The sequence below is a fragment of the Melospiza melodia genome, chromosome 12 (genome assembly GCF_035770615.1).
Source record: "Melospiza melodia melodia isolate bMelMel2 chromosome 12, bMelMel2.pri, whole genome shotgun sequence".
NCBI lineage: Eukaryota > Metazoa > Chordata > Aves > Passeriformes > Passerellidae > Melospiza > Melospiza melodia.
Genome location: NC_086205.1, coordinates 18,860,025 through 18,875,507, shown reverse-complemented (window position 1 = coordinate 18,875,507; position 15,483 = coordinate 18,860,025). Strand labels below are relative to the sequence as shown.

The 15,483-nt window shown below is 59.2% G+C and overlaps 1 protein-coding gene across 2 annotated transcripts; it reads right to left on the bottom strand.

Moving 5' to 3' along the window:
- Window positions 1–262: 262 nt before the first annotated feature.
- MUC4 (mucin 4, cell surface associated) lies at window positions 263–13,646 on the bottom strand. Of its 2 annotated transcripts, XM_063167061.1 has the most exons (27): window positions 10,478–13,646; window positions 10,025–10,164; window positions 9,668–9,832; window positions 9,434–9,589; window positions 9,180–9,310; window positions 8,877–8,965; window positions 8,404–8,580; window positions 8,168–8,311; window positions 7,951–8,070; window positions 7,546–7,748; window positions 6,760–6,838; window positions 6,341–6,511; window positions 6,064–6,165; window positions 5,623–5,859; window positions 5,102–5,236; window positions 4,834–5,012; window positions 4,545–4,704; window positions 4,368–4,466; window positions 3,624–3,806; window positions 3,458–3,531; window positions 3,075–3,139; window positions 2,591–2,790; window positions 2,195–2,363; window positions 1,932–2,111; window positions 1,099–1,136; window positions 924–1,015; window positions 263–712 (listed from the first exon to the last, which is right to left on the bottom strand). In XM_063167061.1, exons 1-27 carry the CDS (start codon window positions 13,344–13,346, stop codon window positions 656–658), a joined length of 6,414 nt encoding a protein of 2,137 aa, XP_063023131.1. In that variant the 5' UTR covers window positions 13,347–13,646; the 3' UTR covers window positions 263–655. The 2 variants fall into 2 exon arrangements, with proteins under 2 accessions (XP_063023131.1, XP_063023133.1); XM_063167063.1 differs by lacking the exons at window positions 263–712; window positions 924–1,015; window positions 1,099–1,136; window positions 1,932–2,111; window positions 2,195–2,363 and having other exon boundaries at window positions 2,685–2,790; window positions 3,032–3,139.
- Window positions 13,647–15,483: the final 1,837 nt, after the last annotated feature.

Below are 15,483 nucleotides of genomic sequence, written 5' to 3'. Positions count from 1 at the left end.
GTCTGATAGTCCCTCCTTGGGTCAGCATCTCCCACTCACCAGGGCTGAAGGGCTGTGGGATGTTTGTAGGGGCCAAAGCCTGCCCAGAGTGATCTGAGCCACTGCAAGCAGGGTCAGGAGACTTGCAGGTGTGTAGGGAAAATGAGGGGATGAAGCCACCAAAAATTTACATCCATTTTCACTTTGGCTCTGTGGAACAAGCAGAAAGCAAGGACTTGAGGGCTCAATGATAGTGAAGCAGAGACCCTTGAGGTGCAGACAATTTAACAGCAAGCCAACATTTTTGGTTTATTCTATTTGGTTCCTAAGGGATTACAATCACTGCATTGCCCCACCTGACCCTGATCTCAGGGGATCTGCAGGGTCTGTTATATTGCACTAGCACATTCCCCTGGTGCAGGCACATTCAAGGATGATCCCAGGTGTCTCTGCAGGTCCTCAGGAAAGGTGAAATCCTCCTGCTCTGGTCACCCAACATAAACACACATTCAAAAAAGCACCTCCTCCAGAATCCTCCCAGAACTCAAAAGGCAGCTGTCTGTCCCTGCTTCCATGTGTTGCTGCTGCTGGAGACCTCGAGAGCGAGCAGCGGAGCAGGCAGCAGTGTCTGGCTCCCCTGTGAGCCTGGAGGTGCCAGGAAAGGACTGGTGCCAGGCTAGGGCTGCTGGGGGGGCTGGCTGGGAGGCACAACGTGGGGTCTCTGGATTCTGATCTGTAAAGGAGGAGCAGGCCATGCTGTCAGCGTGGCCCTGGCTCTGTGCTTTGTGACACTGGTGTGGATCCCAGTGCTGGCCAAAGCACCGGTGATGCTTCAGGGTGAGGCACAGCTCCTGAGCTCCCTTGAGGCACAGGGCCAGGATTCAGAGCCCAGCCCAAAGTTCCCAGCCCCAACACCCCATGGAAACAATAACCTGAGGACAGACCTGGACTGAGGGGTCAATGGCTTGGAGCTGCAGTTTCCAATGCCTTCCCAGGGACTGGGTGGGCTCTGCTTGTTCTCCTGCCATCATTAAAGCTGGAGAAGGGAAGATGAGAGGAGCTTGAGGACTGGGGTGAAGCAGAGCCTTAGTGGGGGGAGTTTTATAGGCATGTACTCACAGGAGAAGGGCCGTGTCCTCCACAAGGTCTCCTTGGCCCTGAGAGGGGGGAACAGAATAGGGAGAACATGTCAGCAGAGAGAGAACCCCTGCCTGCTGCTGGTGTCTGGGTCAGATGGCAGAGGGGAGCAGTGACTGACTGATGGGGCTGTAAGAGGAGGAAAAACCCCAGTTGTGCACACACAATTTCTTGCCTTGCCACAAATGCAAATGAACCAAGGAACTCCCCAGAAACCCTGGCTTCAGGGCTGGCAGGGAGCTGGGAGCAGGGGCAGGACACAGCTCCAACCAGAGCCAGGGAGATCCCCTGGGTGCGGATGCCTCTGCAGGACCAAGGGCTGGGGAGTGGGGAAGGAGATGCTGGTTCTTCTACCCCAGCCTTGCACTTTGCCATTGTTCTGTTAACTCCCTGCTCTTCAGAAGAGCAAGGTCCAATTCTCAAACCACTTCTCCCTGCTCCAGACCAGCTCTTTCCAGACCCATGTGAATTGAAGTGGAAATCATTTGGCTGGTATGCAAATTAAAATTAAATAGAAAGCCCATCTGTAACCAAGTATTGGGTGGGATGAGGAAGAAATACAAACACTCCCTAACGTGGGGAAAAAGGAAAGCTAACATTCAACCCACTGATGCTATTGCACCCCTGAGCAAGAGATGTCTGGAAAAGGGGTTGGAAGATATAAAAAGGTCACCCAACCACTCTCCCAGGGCAGCGTCCCCCTGCCCAAACCAGATGAGTTCTACCAGTGGTGGATCTTTCAAAGGAGGATTTTGGATCAGTTTTTCCCTCTTACACTCAGCCCCAGCCCTGTGCAGGCCCAGCCCATGGCTCACCCCTGGTGCCGGCGGTGCCGGCGGTGCTGGCGGCAGAGGCGCAGGGCCAGGCAGGCCATGGCAAACAGGAGGCAGAGCAGGGCCAGGGCTCCCAGCAGGATGCCGAGGAAGGCAGCCAGGCTGATGGCCAGCCACTCACACCGGGGGCCGGCCGGAGAGTAGATGGAGAAGGGCAGGCAGCTGTGGGTGGGGAGGGAGGAGCTGTGATGCTGCAGGAGAAGCGGCTGAGCAGGGCGGCCTTGTCCAGCCCAGGGTGCTGCTACCTGCACATGGGCCCCTCGGGCAGGTGCTGGCATTGGCCACCGTGCTGGCAGTAGCCCATCTTGCAGGGGGAGATGCAGATGAAGCCGATGGTCCCCATGTAGTGGAGCTGGTAGCCTTTGTAGCCATACAGAGAGCAGGGGAAGTAGTCCCTCAGCTCATCCACTGTCACTGGGGAGGGAAAGCAGCAACACCTCTGGGTGCTGTGGGGCCATGGCGTTCGGCCTTGCAGCCGCACCCCTCGATGCTTCCCCGAGCCTCCCCCAAGTGGATCCATGCCTGAGGTTGGGAGGCTGCCCACCCATCTCCCCATGGGTGTGAGCCAATCCCGGGGCACTCAGGGTTATGGGGACAATGGGGACAGGGGTACTCCCCAGCTGAGAGCCAGGAGCACTCACGCTTCACCAGGTCGGTGATGTTGTCGCGGTGCAGGCGCTGGAAGAGCAGCCCCGGGCCCGCCTCCCGCCGCCGCCGCTGCCCGTTGAAGGCGCCGGTGATGGCCGCGGGCAGCTCCTCGTTCAGGAAGCGGATGACGGTGCCCCGGCTGTCATAGGCGAACTCGGACACCACCACGAAGGTGAAGCCATCGCTGTCTGTCCTGCAGGGAAAAGAGGGCGGCTGGTGGAGCTGCTGCTGCCTCTCAGAGTGACTGAGCCTCACCGTGCCTCAGCGTTCCCATTTGGGCGATGGCAAGGAAGGGATGAGACAGGAGGGGAAGGTGCCAACAGACTTGTGCCTCCAAGGGTTTGCCAGCATCAGGGCTGGAAATAGACTCTGAGCTGGGGGGAAATGCTCTTGGTGCACCAAACCCTCTGGCCCTACGCTCAGCCCTGCCCCACCTGATCCTTGGAGTGGTCACAGGCTGCTTCACATCTGACTCACATCTGGGTGATGTTGGTGTTGCTCTGGAAAGCCTTTACCTCCAGGGAATCCAGGATGGCTGAGACCTGCAGCAGGGGGAGCAGGAAGGGATTAGGGGAAGGCAGAATGGCACCAGCATGGGGAAAGGTTGAAGGGTGATGCAGGCATTGTGGCCAAGCCCCAGGGGCTGCTCTGGCCTTTAGTTCATTTGCTGGGGATTTGGTACAGGGCCACAGCTGCAGCCATCATCATGCGATTGGTGCTTCCTCCCTCTGGGCTTGTGGATCTGCCGGAGCCCCAGAAATCCCATGGGAGGGCACACAGAGGCATGCCCACCCCCAGGTGCCATGCTGCCAGTGTGCCAGTGTGTGCCCTGCTCTGAGCCCACCCCTCCAGTGACATACGGTGCTGTTCACTTCCTCAGCAGTGGCGTTTTGCAGTGTCCTGATCCTCATCTGGATGCTTCTCCGAGGGAGACCTGCTGGGGGAGAGGCACAGTGGTGGCTCTGGCACCCCAGGAGCAGGGTGAGTGGGGCTGGGTTTCACCCCATGCTGGGCACAGGTACCCACCTGAGCTGGGCAGGGGCTGAAAATCCCCCCCTGCCACCAGGCAGCGCTGGTCGGTGAAAGCCGGAGGGCAGGAGCAGGTAGGGGCACAAGTGACGGGGTGAAGGTGGCAGTGTCCCCCGTTGCTGCAGTAGCCCTCAGGGCAGGAGTGGTAGCCACAGGCTGAGCCACAACCTGGCCTCTCACCTGCGGGATGGAGAGCATGGCAGAGGCATGAACCTGGCTGCAGAGCAGAGCCCCAGTCTCTGAGCCATCCTCAGCTGCTCCATAAGGCCTTTCTCCCAAGTTTTGTTTTGTTTTTCTTTTATGTGTTAGGAATTTTAGTAATAATTTAAGGAAAAGCCCCACTCCCCCTCCTTCCAGCTGGAGCCATTTACCCTTCTTAAATCTCAGCATTAGAACAAGAGCAAAAGCCATCAACTCAACCCCACCAAAGCACTCTGAAAATAGGGCTTGATTTAGCCCCCAACCTCCGCATGTGCATTTGAACTTTGCTGGGATGAGAATTTTTTTCTCAAGGAGAAAAATTGCATGGGAAAAATTTCTCTTCCCAGAGGATTAGTGAGATCAACAGCCTGGGAACACGAGTGGTGGCTGGACTCTGGTCCCTTCTGTGAATGACACCAAGGGCTTGGGCACAGAGCTTGAGCAGCTCCCCCTTCTCTCCTCTCTGGCTCAGGAATTCTCTTCCACAGAGCCTGGGGTGATGGGGACAAGGACCATGCCTGCCAGGGACTCCGTACTCACTCTGCTCACTGGCCAGGCAGGAGCAGATGTAGCTGCCCACAGTGTTGGTGCAGGTGCTGTTCCCTGGGCACTCCGTCCCCTGCGTGCACTCATCGATATCTGCTGAGACACCTCACCATGGCACCGGGACAAACAGCCTGGCTGGGGCCCCAGGGCCACGCTGTGAGCCCTTGTCACCTGAGCAGTGCTCTCCATCCCCTGTCAGGCCAGCTGGGCAGGGGCCACAGCCACTGGAAGGGTCACATCCCACGCCAGGGAAGCATCCCTGGGAACAGCGGTCCGGAGGGGTCTGGCAGAGGGCACCTGAGTAGCCGCTCTCGCATCTGCAGGCGGCCAGCTGGGAAGGGGATAGTGACACTGGCTGAGGGACCGTGAGGAGGATGGGGGGACAGAGAAGACAGCCAGCACAGCTGGCATGGGGACAGGCTCAGTGTCCATACCACCAAGGAGCTTTCTGGTACACTACCTGCAGGGAAGATTCCCCGAGAGTGACAGTGTTGCTGTAGTCACAGTCCTGGCTCCTGCTGCATCTGCAAAGGGTGAAGCGGAGCTGGAGGAGTGCAGAGACGTTGTTGGAGCCAACAGCCTCCAGGTTGATGGTGAATGGGGCTGTCCTACGGGGCTCCCATACGAGGGTGCCATTCTCTGCCAGGAGGAGAGGTAGCAGTTAGAGGTGGCAGAGGAATTCTGTCCCATTCCTTCCCATCCCAGCTGCTCCATCTCCCCTTCCTTACCCGATATGTTGAGCTCTGGTGAGAGATGGGGAATGAAGCGTGCACCCTCCCCCACGGCACGGTACTGCCTTGTGACCTTCTGTGTCCTGAAGGCTGTGATGGATGCGTCACCGGTGATGACAGGAGGGAAGGCATCTGAGGAAAAAGCAGCCCAGCACACATGTGGCCTTGTCACCCCTTGGCTCTGACTCCCTCCTGGTGAGGATGGGACCCCAGGCAGATGCTGTCATGGCTGCCCACCAACAAGGCCCTTATGTTGCACAGCATGGTGGCATCTCCCAGGTTTGGAGAGAAGCCAGAAATGCAGTTCCAGGAAATGCAATTCCAAAACCTTGATGGCAACTGTCCTGCTGGTGGCATCTCCCAGGACTGGAGACAAGCCAGCTGGGCAGTGCAAATCCAAGACCTTGGTGACTTCTCTTCTGTCTCATATGAAGCAAGAGAGCCCAGGAAAGGAGCAGGGCACTGCCCAGTCACATCCAAGCCATGCCCTCTCAGAGGTGAGGATGTGCTCCACTTACTGAGTGCTGTCTTCCTCTGCTGGAAGTCGGCTGCAAGGCTCTGGGTGGCCAGGCCCAGGGCCAGGTTCCCTGTGCTCAGTGAATCAAAGATGCACTCCTTGCTGCCATGACACTGAGAGGCCACCAGCTCGTACTGGCTTTCGTTCTCCTGCCGCAGCCGAGACAAGAAGAAGGGTGTGAAGTTCAGTGCTGGTGAGTCCAGAGGCTGAGTGAACAGGCTGTGCTCCCCAACAGCCCCTGCAAGAGAGCACGCCATGGGTACAGGCCATTTTAAGGCTTGTTGTATTTTAGAGCTCCTTTTCACAGAGCAATGAGGACACCAAACACCTTCCCTTGACATTGCTTTTGCTCAGGCAAATGTTTAAATATCTCAAGCCAAAGCACGGCCAGAAGGTGCAGGAAGCAGAGGATCATCAAGAGGGACCCTAATCCTGGACTTACAGGTCATCCCATAGCTGTAGATCTCCTCCTCACTGCTGTTCACAGGGATGCTGGTACCATTTGGCATCTGGAAGTCATCTGCAGGGTCATGGTCCCACACACCTGGTGGAGCATCACCAGAGTGCTGGAGTCCCCCATGCCAGGGCTGACCTCCTCTCTGGTGCTGGCCAGTGTTTAGTTTATACCCAGGTGTCCCTGCCCTCACAAGCACAATGCCCCAGTTTTCCACTTTAGAGTGGGAGGAGAATTTGCACCCCAGCTCTGGCAGAGCCCTCACCCAGGAGGCCGCTGGTGCTGTTGCGGTACCAGTCGGGCAGGCTGCACACCACACTGAGGATCCCAGAGGTGGCAGACACAGAGACAGCCACGCTCCCATCAAGGACAGCCGTGACAGAGGAGGAGTTGACCAGCAGGACACCAGGGCTGTAGTACACCTCGTCACCCAGGTCTGCAGGAGAAAGAGAAAGAGAAAGAGGGATAGTCCGTGTAAGGCTGGCACCTGAAATGGCAGCCATGGATTCCTGGAGGGGAGTGCTGCCCATCTACCCCACCCAGACCAGAGACAGGCGCAGGTGAGAGACATTTAATGGACCTCAGGATGGCTGCCCTAGCACTGGGCAGGGCTGGTCCCAGGGGATGGGGACATCTCTGGTTCCCCCCACATATATTTAGCGTTTAACAATAGATCCTGCTCACCTTGGGAATAGGAAAACTGGATGGTTTCGTTGTTCAGGAGGACATGGATGTCATCCTGGCTCCCCAAGGTCCACTCAACCTGAAAATCATGGTGGATGTCCCAGTCAGCTGCTCTGCTTGTCCCTTCCTGCTGTCCCTCCATGCTGGGAACAATTCTTAACTCTGTCCTCCTCCAGCCCAGGAAGAGAGGCCCAGCCCTGGGGCCTGTGTTGGTGTGCTCTCCACCCCAGCAGACACACAGTACAGCAGCTTTGATGTTTGCACAGAAGAGGACAGAGAGCTGCCTGTCACCTTGGCAAGGGGCACACCCAGGCCGCCACCACTGCTCAGCTGGCCTTGGCAGCATGGAGAGCTGTGCTGGGGGGCTCCCAGCTCTGAGCCTCCTCCTCATGCTGTTCAATGCCTGTTCCTGGTGACACCAGGACATTCTGATTAGTGAAGCTAAATGAGTGTAGGGAGCAATGTTGCAAAGTCAGGAGAGTAGTCACTTGTGCTAAAGTGTCAGGACAAAGAGTGTGCAATGGAAAAGGTGAAGCAGACCATGTTCCTCCAGAGTCTCCAGCCCTTGCTGGCCTGTTTGCAGGAGGTGTTAGACCTCTGCCTGGTGAATATTAGTCCATTTCCCCATAACAGTACTTTGTTGGAATGGTGGGAGGTGGCAGGAGAAGGAGAGAGGTTGCCTCTTGGGTCCCACCCACTTGTAGGTGATGTAGAGGTTATTCCCAACTTGCCAGAGAGGTCTCCCCCATTAGAGGATCAAACTCATCCCAGGGCACTCCTACTCACTGTTGTGGTGGTCTTGGAGATGTACTGGGCAGCAAAGGCCACAAAGTTGGTGGCCTGGGCCATGCCAGTCTGTGCTGTGCGCCCGTGCAAAACGAAGCTGGTCCGGGCATCACTGGCCAGCAGCAGGACAAAGTCCCCAAGCCCGTTGAAGGTGTAGGTGAGTCCATCCAGGGTGGTGATGTGAGGGTCCCCAAAGGCACTAGCTGGGGTCCAAAGGAGATGGAGACGTTTTGGGCAGAGGAAGAAGAGCAAATGCTGGTGTCATTTCAGGGAGGAGAGCAGCCCCAGAGCTGCTCAGTGGTGGCTCAGCTGTCCCCACTGGCATGGTGCAAAGTGTGGCTAAAGCATGGGGTCCATGCCCAGCTCAGTGCCCTGGCACAGCAGAGGCAGAGCCCGGGCACTCACCAGGGGTGGGTGGCACATATCCTTCACAGTCAACCCTCGGTCTCTTCTCAGCAAACCTGGCACAGAACAGGGGCTTCCCCACACGCCGGCAGCACCAGTCGAACGCTTCCAGCTCCGTGTCTGGGGAGGAATGTGATGGGGTGTGTCAGGGCTCTTGCTCTGCCTATGCTTGATTCTTGGGGTATTTTAGGGTGAGGGAATGCCAGTTCCCACTCACCAGTGGCAGCGTGGAAGGGGGGGCTCCATGCTCTCTCCTGCCAGCCTTCAAGCAAGCTCCCACCTTGGTACAGACACCGTACCCCAGCTCCAGCTGGGCTGGGGGCCGCAGTGCGCAGCATCCTCACGGAGGTGTCTGCTGGGCCTGAAATAGTGGGGGGGGGTCACAGCTGCCCCCAGAGCAGGAGGGGACCATCCCCCCACCCTGCAGCTGGCCCTGGGGGCTGTCCTTGGCACCTCTGCTCCAGCGGTAGCGGCGATCCAGCTCTGCCTGGGGCCGGGAGCAGGGGCAGGGTGGCAGCTGGCTGTTCCAGGTGGCCGGCGCTGGCTCCGTGTCCAGCCACGCCAAGCACTGCAGCCTGTAATTCACCCGGGAGCGACTGTCCAGCCTGTAAATCCACAGCCCACGCACATCTGGGGGAGCAACCACAGAGCAACACTGCTCAGCCAGGGTGTCTGCCTGTGCTGAGGGATCCCGTGGGACAGCTGTCCCTGGCCACTGACCTCACACGAGGTCTCCAGGCTCCCTCTAGAGCCAGCGGGGCTGTGGCCAGCCACAGGAGGATATGGGACACTAACAGTCTGCTCTGGGTGGCCAGCTCTTGCCCAGTGGCTTTGCTGGCCCAGGGATGGGTGTGGGGACATGCTCCTGGCACAGACCACACAGCTCCTTCCATCCCCGCCCGCCCCAAGGACCCCTGGTGCCGTACCAGAGCCGCTGCTGCTGTGCTGGTCTGGTCGGTACTTGACAGCTGGTGGCTCCTTAGTCAGCTCGTTGTTTTGGGCATAGCCATTGCCACTGTGTGGAGAGAGGAGGTTTGAGGTCATCCTTCAACACAACCTTCCTCCCCTCCCCACAGAGCAGCTGGGGTGGGAACTGCTGCATTTAAATGGGGCAGGATTGCTCCAGGAGTGGGAGCTGGGCTCTCCTGGGAGCAATGCCTCCGACAGCCTTAACACAGTGCTGGGACAAATCTCTGCTGTCCCCGAAGGCAGTGAGAGGCGTGCAGCACCTGGAGAAGCCGATGAGCACGTTGGCTGCAGCCAGCCTGCTGTAGTCCCAGCGCATCCCCCCGTCCTGGTAGAGCAGCAGGGCGAAGGAGAGGCTCCCATCGGTGCTGAGCACTGCCTGGTAGGTGCTCGTCTGGAGAAACCCAGGGCACCCCCTCAGTGCTCCCAGAGCTTCCTCTGCTCTCCCTGCAGAGCAGACTGAGGCTTGAAACAGCCACCAGCACTCCCCTCTGTCACCTGGTGTGTGACTGCTCACCTGAGTGTCATCCCTCTGGGATGGGTACGCTGGAGCTTTCTCCCACGTCACCTTCAAGGTCCATTTTGCTACATAGGGGATTTTTAGGTATTTCTCAATCTTTGCTTCCACATCTCGGACAACGGGGTCTTGGGTAGAGCTGAGCGTAGAGTACTCCTGCCACATGGCAAGAGAGAGAATTAAATGAGTGAGCTGGGAACTGGATTCTGCCAGAACACCTCTGGTGGCCCTCACCTGGTACCAAGTGGTGCCAACACCCTTGGAGAAGTCTGCATCATCCCAAAAGGCAGCCACCATTGGCAAGCTCTCCCGGCCAGTGAAGCCCCGGGGCGGGGGGTTGGGGTTGGTTGGGACATAGTTGTCCGTGGATGGAAAAATGATCTGTCCGTTATCTGTAAACTAACCAAAAGAACTTGTTATTTGCTGACTGGGATAGCTTTTAGCCTCCATGGGTGAGCAGAAACCAGCCATTTTAAATGTTAAAAAAATATAGATTCCAATGAAATTTGGTTTCTGTTCCATTTCAATGTTAAGGTTTTTTTACCAAAAAGGCAGCACATCCATTATGTGCTCACCAAAGGGGGCACTCACATAGAAAACATCTCGCAGTGACTTCCCAAAGGGAAATCCAATTTCTGGCTTGAACAGGGGTGAGTTAAAATCCACCATCCTCCGGACGTACTCTTGATCCCCTGCTTCCACGCCAAAGGGGTAGAGTGAAGTCGCTGGCTCTGCCACAGGCAGGAGATCAATGAAAAAAGTGTGAAATCATGATTGTCTGCTTTATCCATCCTGCACCCAGGACAAACCCACCTGCTTGCCAGGATGCTGTGCCTGTGCTCTGATGGATTGTAACCCAATTTTCAACCCACTTTTGGGATGCTCTCAAATGTCCTACTTTGCCTTTTTCTATTAATCTGGCAGCCCAATGTGCAATGAAGATGAGACACCCCAGACCAGGCCGTACCCTCATCCATCCCAATGCTTGACTGGCTGAAAACCCCTTTCCTACTCCTGTCCTTGGGAAAAAGAAAATGTACTTACTGATAAGCTCATGGGTGGGTTTGGGCTCAGGTGCAGGAGTTCTGTGCCCAGTGGTGGTGTGGGCAGATGTGCTCAGTTCGGTGGATGGTCCTCTCTGTGTCCCAAAGGCTTGGGACAGGGTGGTGGCAGGGCTGGTGGTGGCTGGTGGTGTCACTGGTGCCGTGGTGCCTGGGAGACTCCCTGCCTCCTTGGCTGGGCTCACTGGGGCTGTGGATGCAATAGCTGTGGTGCCTCCTGCAGTGGTGGCAGTGGTGGCTGTGGTGGCAGAGATGTTCCCTGTAGTGATGGCCATGGTGCTGCCTGCAGTCAAGACAGTGGTGGCAATGGTGTTCCCTGCAGTGGTGGCAGTGGTGGCAGTGCTGTGTCCTGCAGTGGTAGCAGTGCTGTTCCCTGCAGGGGTGGCAGTGTTGGCAGTGCTGTGTCCTGCAGTGGTGGCAGTGCTGTGTCCTGCAGTGGTGGCAGTGGTGGCAGTGCTGTGTCCTGCAGTGGTGGCAGTGCTGTGTCCTTCAGTGGTAGCAGTGCTGTTCCCTGCAGGGGTGGCAGTGTTGGCAGTGCTGTGTCCTGCAGTGGTGGCAGTGCTGTGTCCTGCAGTGGTGGCAGTGCTGTGTCCTGCAGTGGTAGCAGCGCTGTTCCCTGCAGGGGTGGCAGTGTTGGCAGTGCTGTGTCCTGCAGTGGTGGCAGTGCTGCTGCCTGTGGTGCTGGCCATGGTGCTCCCTGCAGCAGTGGCTGTGGTGCTGCCTGTGCTGTTGGCTGTTTTCTCCTTCCAGGCAGGTGCCCCTGGAGATGTCTGGAAGGCAGGAGGTGACGTGCTCACTGCTTGTCCCATGTCCTGGTAGCCGATGGATGCAGGGGAAGTGGTGTCTGTAGCTGACTCGGTGGCAGTCTGTCCAGGGGCTGCCACCCCAGTTGCACCAACACCTAGCAGGGACAAGGGGGCTGTCGTGGTTCGTGCTGCTGGGGATGGGACAGGCTGCCCACCTCCGCTTGCCTCGCTGTGTGTCACAGCAAGGGATGGGGCACTGCTGGTGCTGGTGGCCCGTGCTGTGGCAGATGGCATGGCTGTGGCGACACTGGTCACAAAGGTGTCCCAGCCTGTGGAGGTGGTTGGCAGGTTAGCATTGCTGGTGAACGTACTGGTGGATGGTGTGGTGGCTGGCGTGGTGGCCAGGCTTGTGCCACTGGCGTTGGAGTCAGGGACAGAGGTGCTGCTGCTGCTGGCCGAGGGTGCTGCAGCCTCGGTGCCGCTCTCAGAGTTGGTGGTGTCCACATGGGCAGTGGTGCCTGTGGCACCTGTCTGGGGTGCAGCTGTAGCCTCCCACACATTTGTGTGGCCAGCAGCCAGCGAGGTGATCCCAGCGGTGGGCTTGTTCTCAGTGTCAGGTGGCTCTGGTGATGGCCTGGCAGTGACAATCGCGTGGCTGGGAGCTGGCCCTGCTGCACTGACACCTGGGCTCTCCTCCGTGCTCACCTCCAGGAACCCCATGCCTGTTGCTTGCCCTGTGGTGCTGCCATTGGGCTGGGGGGCACCTGAAGCCCCCATTGCTTGCAGTGGGGCAGTCAGGGACAGTGGAGACGTGACTGCTGCCATCTCTTGGGGGATGCTGGTTGGGGACATCTCCAGAGCCATCCCTACATTGGCTCTGCCTTCCAGGAGAGGGGAGACGTCCGCTTGTGATGCCATGGGGACAGTGACTGCTCTGGGTCCCCCAGGGGTATCTGATACAGCTCTGCCGGTGCCTGGTGCAGTGTTGGGTGATGGCATCTCTGTCCCTGGAGCTTCCACAATCTGGGACCCAGCCCAGAGCACTGGGGTTAGTGCAGATCTGGGTGTGACACCAGTTCCTGGGGTTGTTGAGCCTGCTGTGGGCCCTGGCTGGCTGTGGCTGGGGTGTGCATCAGGCACAGGCAGGGTGGCTTCGGTGTCCCCCAGCATTGTGGTGGCACTGCCACTGGCCAGTGATGCTGATCCCATCCCTGCTTCACTACTTGGAGAGTTGCTAACAGAGGAGGATGGATGGGTGGCTGGCACAGTCCCGATGCCAAACGCAGCGATGGAAGGTGGTGGTGCAGCAGCAGCTCGAGGGGCCCTGTCTGGCTTTGCTCCAGTGGTGCCCGTGAGGGACGAAGGCATGGCCGTGCTGGGAGTGGCTGAAGGAGATCTGCCTGCAGCTGCCTCTGCTGTGGTGGTCCCAAGGCCTGCTGAGAGGGACTGAGGGAGCAGAGAGCCCATGGACTGTGGAAAGGGCCTTGGAGAGGGACCATCAGGGTCTCTGAGAGCTGCATGGGGGGACACACTCATGCTGAGCCCCCCTGGTGTGTCCTGGGTTTCTGGGATGGCAGTGCCTGTTGTGGCTTTGGTACTGGCCTCATTCCTGATGGACACCAGCTCAGTAGTGGTGCTTCCCAGAGGTGGGATGTGCTCTCCAGCTGTGACATCCATCACTGTGGCCGGTGTGCCCACAGCTTGTGTGGTGGTCTGAGCCTGGTGGGCAGCGTTGTCTGCAGGCGGCCCATGTCCAGCAGTGCCCAGGGTGGTGCTGAGGCTGGGGGGAAGCGTCTCCCCTGTGCCCAGCACAGCCTTACCAGGAAGCTGGGGCAAAAGGACTGCAGGCAGCTGAGTGGGGATCCCAGGAAGGTCCTGTGAGACACTGTGGCCAGCATTGGGTAAGGCACGTGTCCCTGGCTCTGCAGCCTTGCTGGTGCCAGTGGTAGTAGAAGAAAAGGCTTCTTCTGTGGCTGTGTCAGGGGGACTGGCTGTGGCTGCTGCCATCTTCATGGGGCTGGCCCTGTCCTGAGAGATGCTGGCAGGTGTGGCCAGAGGTGAGGTGGCCTCATCCAGCCCTGGTATGACCTCCTGGGACAGCAGCATGGCAGTACTACATGGCTCAGCAGAGCTCCTGCTCGTGCTGGGGGATGATGTCGCTGTGCTGTGCTCATCCTGGGGCAGCAATGGCTCTGTGGTCCCTGCTGTCACTGGTGTCTGCTCCACGGTGACAGCACCCAGGGCATGACCCACTGTGTGCCCCGCTGGCTTGAAGGACAGAGGCTGCGTGTCCCAACTGGTGGTGGGAGCTGGAGGGACGCTGGTTGGGGCAGCACCTGCAGAGGAGAGCCCAGCCCCTGACCCTGCCTGGGGGCTGCCTTGCGTTGCTGGGCCCCCAGAGAGGGTTGCCGGGCCGGGAGGTCCCTCCTGCTCAGCACTACTCCCAGCTGGGAGCAGCCCTGTCTCCGTTGCCGGTGGCACCGCGATGCCTGTGGAGCGAGACAAAGCAGCTCCAGCTGGATCGGCCGCGGCGCCAGCAGGCACGAACCTGCCCGCGGCCAGCCCTGCCGGCCTCACCTGAGCTCGGGCTGCCCGCGGGGGCGGCGGGGCCGGCGGGCCAGGGCAGCTCTGCCCGCGCGGCTGCGGCTCCGGGGAGCTCCCGGCTCCTGCCCGGCTCTGAGGGCAGCTCGGCGCTGCTGCTGGTGCTCTCGGCCACATGGGAGATGCTGCCCGACTCGCATGGGTCCAGCGTGGGGACAAGGAGTTGCCCCTTCATCTCCCCGGCTTGTGCAGAAGGCAGGTGAGGGCAGGTGAGGAAAAAGCCAGCCCGGAGTCGCCATCACCCCCACCCCTCCTCCCTTCTGCGGGAGGACCAACACCAAAACCAGGACAGGGACATTCCCCGAGTGTGCGTCTCTCCATTTGATCCACAATTCCCGCCACCTTCCCCTGCTGCAGCTGGGGACCGTGACAAAGCGTTGGCACCCGCGGAAACAGGGCAAACCCCGGCCGGGCACTCGGGCTCGACCTTGCAGGGTTGTTTGCAGCCCATCACCCGCATGGTGTCAGACACCTGGTCAGCCCGGCAGCATGCGAGGGACCCTGGCACTTACCTGGCAGCAGCCAGCACCCCCACAGCACCCAGCTCCAGAGCGGCCACGGGCCCCGGCACCCCATAGTGCCCCTTCGGTGTCAGGGAGGAAGGCGACGCGGCTGCAGCTCTCACTCTCTCAAGGGAGCGTGCCAAGGGTGACTCCAGCGGCGAGCACTCCTCCAGGTGGGGGGGACAGGGACACCACGTGCCCTGCCTGGGGCACTGACGTCTCCGTGTCCTCGCAGCCCGCGCTGAGGTGGCAGCGTCCCAGTTCTGGGCACCCACTGATGCTGGGGGTCACACCCATTGTGCCATGGGAAGCTTTAAGGTCCTTCCCAGGCCGACCCCACTGTTGGCAGCCCGTGGATGGGGTCCCCAACCGCTGGGGAGCCACCCCGGGGGGTTCAAAGTCACTTGGCCTGAAGACACTGGGACGGCAGGTGGGGACAGGGTCCCAAACATCTCTGGGAGGGGTGGGTCAGCCCTGGGCTCTGCACCCCCATCCACCCTCCTGGTTGCTGTCAGGTCCCTCCACACTTGGCTGCATGGCCGATAACCCCTGGCAGGGCTTGGCTTGTCACCAAGGAGGAAGAAGGAAGGAGCAGGCTAGTGCTGATGCCTTGGGGTCCCACGTCTTGACCCTGCCCTGTCCCCCCCTTGGGCACTGCCGGTGCCAGGCGTTATCTGCACATCGCGGCAAACGCCCACACACACCCGGATGGAGGGGAGGGAAGGTTGTTCCTGCATAGGTGGCGGGGCCAGGCATTGCCCTGGGTTGCAGGTCACCTTCCACCAGCAACAGAGGCTGGATGGACCTTGCTGCATGAACAGATCCACTGCAGCAAATGTGTTTGCTTCTTCACAAGGTCTCACGCATCTCCAGGATCACTTAAGGAGAGGGAAGGAAGGCAGTGATGGTGTTTTGCCTTCCTCGCTTCACTGACACCCTGCCATGGCGGCTGCACCTCACACAGGAACACAGAAGCACAGAGTCCCAAGCAGCAAGGCGTGACTGTGCTCACAGCAGCACCAGCTCCCTGTCCCCAAGCTGAGGGAGGGCCAGGGGACCTGAGCAGAGGGAGCTGTGGGTGCACAGGATGTGGCCAGGTCCCATCTGCCACAGGGGTGGATCCATGGTCACGCCAAGGC